This window comes from Notothenia coriiceps, unplaced genomic scaffold, assembly GCF_000735185.1.
Source record: "Notothenia coriiceps isolate Sejong01 unplaced genomic scaffold, NC01 NC01_scaffold00003804, whole genome shotgun sequence".
NCBI lineage: Eukaryota > Metazoa > Chordata > Actinopteri > Perciformes > Nototheniidae > Notothenia > Notothenia coriiceps.
In genome coordinates this window covers 1-1,574 of record NW_011336505.1, presented here as the reverse complement: position 1 = coordinate 1,574, position 1,574 = coordinate 1, and the positions used below count along the sequence as shown (strand labels likewise).

Below are 1,574 nucleotides of genomic sequence, written 5' to 3'. Positions count from 1 at the left end.
ATCAGAGAGAACAAAGCAGAGCTGAGATGTAAGCAAGGAGGTAAGAAAAGATCTGATGAAAAAAATAAAAGGAGAACTCTTAAAAGGGAAGGCTTAAATATTATCACAAATCTGGCAATGGGAAAAACTGATTACAAAAATGTTACATTACTTAACCACAGTACCTGGTGAGCATCTCCTTCTCTTTGTTGGAGGCACAGCCGCAGCTGCTCAGGTTCTTGCTGGGCGTGGACAGGAAGTAGAGACAGTGGTTCTTGAAAGTTTGATCTATCAGAGGAAGCAACACCTGGGGAGAAGAAATCCAGCCATGTGAATAAGACCGTAAAAGGTGGGGTAGGTAAGAATGGAGAAACTAGCTCGAGTGCTCTAGAATTTGAAAGTACACAGCCGAAAAAAATCTGCCCCTTCCTTCAGACTTCCTTACAGAGCCCCTCCTCCAACACACACGAACGCGCACATGACCAATGAGGGCACGAGATAAGTTTGTGCACAGATGGAAGGCTGACAGGCAGGTAGGCCATCCAGTTATTTTAGCCGGGCCGGCTCAGATGATTGGTCGTACTTTTTACAGCACCACGGCTTCCACAGATGATATTGTATTTATTGTCAAAGCATTTAATGTATTCATTGCTATCGGGATGTTAATAGCATTCCATGGAATATAACAAAAAGGGTTTCTGAAGTGAATTACCTACCCCACCTTTAATACAAGCTTTAGAAATAAAGTCAATCTAATACGTATCACTGGTTCTGTTGCAAAAGCTTCAAACCTTGGCAAAGAACTTGATTTCCTGGTCATGAGGCGATTTGTCCGTCTTCCCACTGGTGGCCATGGCCTCTGGATTAATAAAGAATGATGAGTGGCAAGTTCAGGGTAATCACATTCCTCAAACGAGATCATAATAAATGTTAAGCACCTCTTAGTGCACTTGTGTTTGAAATGTCGCACACTCACCCAGATGAGCGATGAACTCCTGGGCAGAGTCGACGTACTTCAGCAGCGTTTTGAGGAGCTTGTATGTAAAACGCTTCTCCATGGATGACGAGTCCTGACCCACGTCCTTCTGATCTCTGTAGCATGAGAGAATCACAAACCAATTATGTTCAAACTACGTACAAATTCAAAAGACTCTTTCATTTTCTATCTACCCATACTGCATAATGTAGTTATTTGAACATAACAGTGTTTGATTTAACATCTTCATCTTCCTAATGAATCTATCAAATGACTTTTCCTAATCACAAAGTTTAAAACGTCTTTTGTTTCTGTAATTGACTCAACAGGAGTCACTGTCGATAAGGGTTGCCCCACTGCTAATCAATAGTATACAAAAATGAAGAATGAATAAAGAAAAAAATAGCTTGTAGTCATAGTATTACATTTACATTACATTTAGCTGACGCTTTTAATAAGTGCATTCGACCAAGAAGATACACACTTGAAGAAAACAGAACCATAAAAGTACATCAGGTTTCCGAAAACCAGTCAGTATCTGGTGTGAGGGTTAGGGTTAGGGTAATGTTGTGAATCGAGTGGCCCATGGTGGTGGTGGGGTTATGGTATGGGCAGGCGT

General features: G+C 41.2%; 1 protein-coding gene across 1 annotated transcript; it reads right to left on the bottom strand.

Moving 5' to 3' along the window:
* Positions 1–151: 151 nt before the first annotated feature.
* LOC104941731 (ryanodine receptor 3-like) lies at positions 152–1,076 on the bottom strand. The gene is made up of 3 exons (XM_010766864.1): positions 956–1,076; positions 771–838; positions 152–286 (listed from the first exon to the last, which is right to left on the bottom strand). Exons 1-3 carry the CDS (start codon positions 1,035–1,037, stop codon positions 152–154), a joined length of 285 nt encoding a protein of 94 aa, XP_010765166.1. The 5' UTR covers positions 1,038–1,076.
* Positions 1,077–1,574: the final 498 nt, after the last annotated feature.

Excerpts from the sequence above, each read along its gene's own strand:
- LOC104941731 (XM_010766864.1), bottom strand. The coding sequence starts at position 1,037 with ATGGAGAAGCGTTTTACATACAAGCTCCTCAAAACGCTGCTGAAGTAC. Across the intron at positions 839-955 it reads GGAGTTCATCGCTCATCTGG|AGGCCATGGCCACCAGTGGG; the intron begins GTGAGTGTGCGA and ends TTATTAATCCAG. Across the intron at positions 287-770 it reads AAATCAAGTTCTTTGCCAAG|GTGTTGCTTCCTCTGATAGA; the intron begins GTTTGAAGCTTT and ends TCTTCTCCCCAG.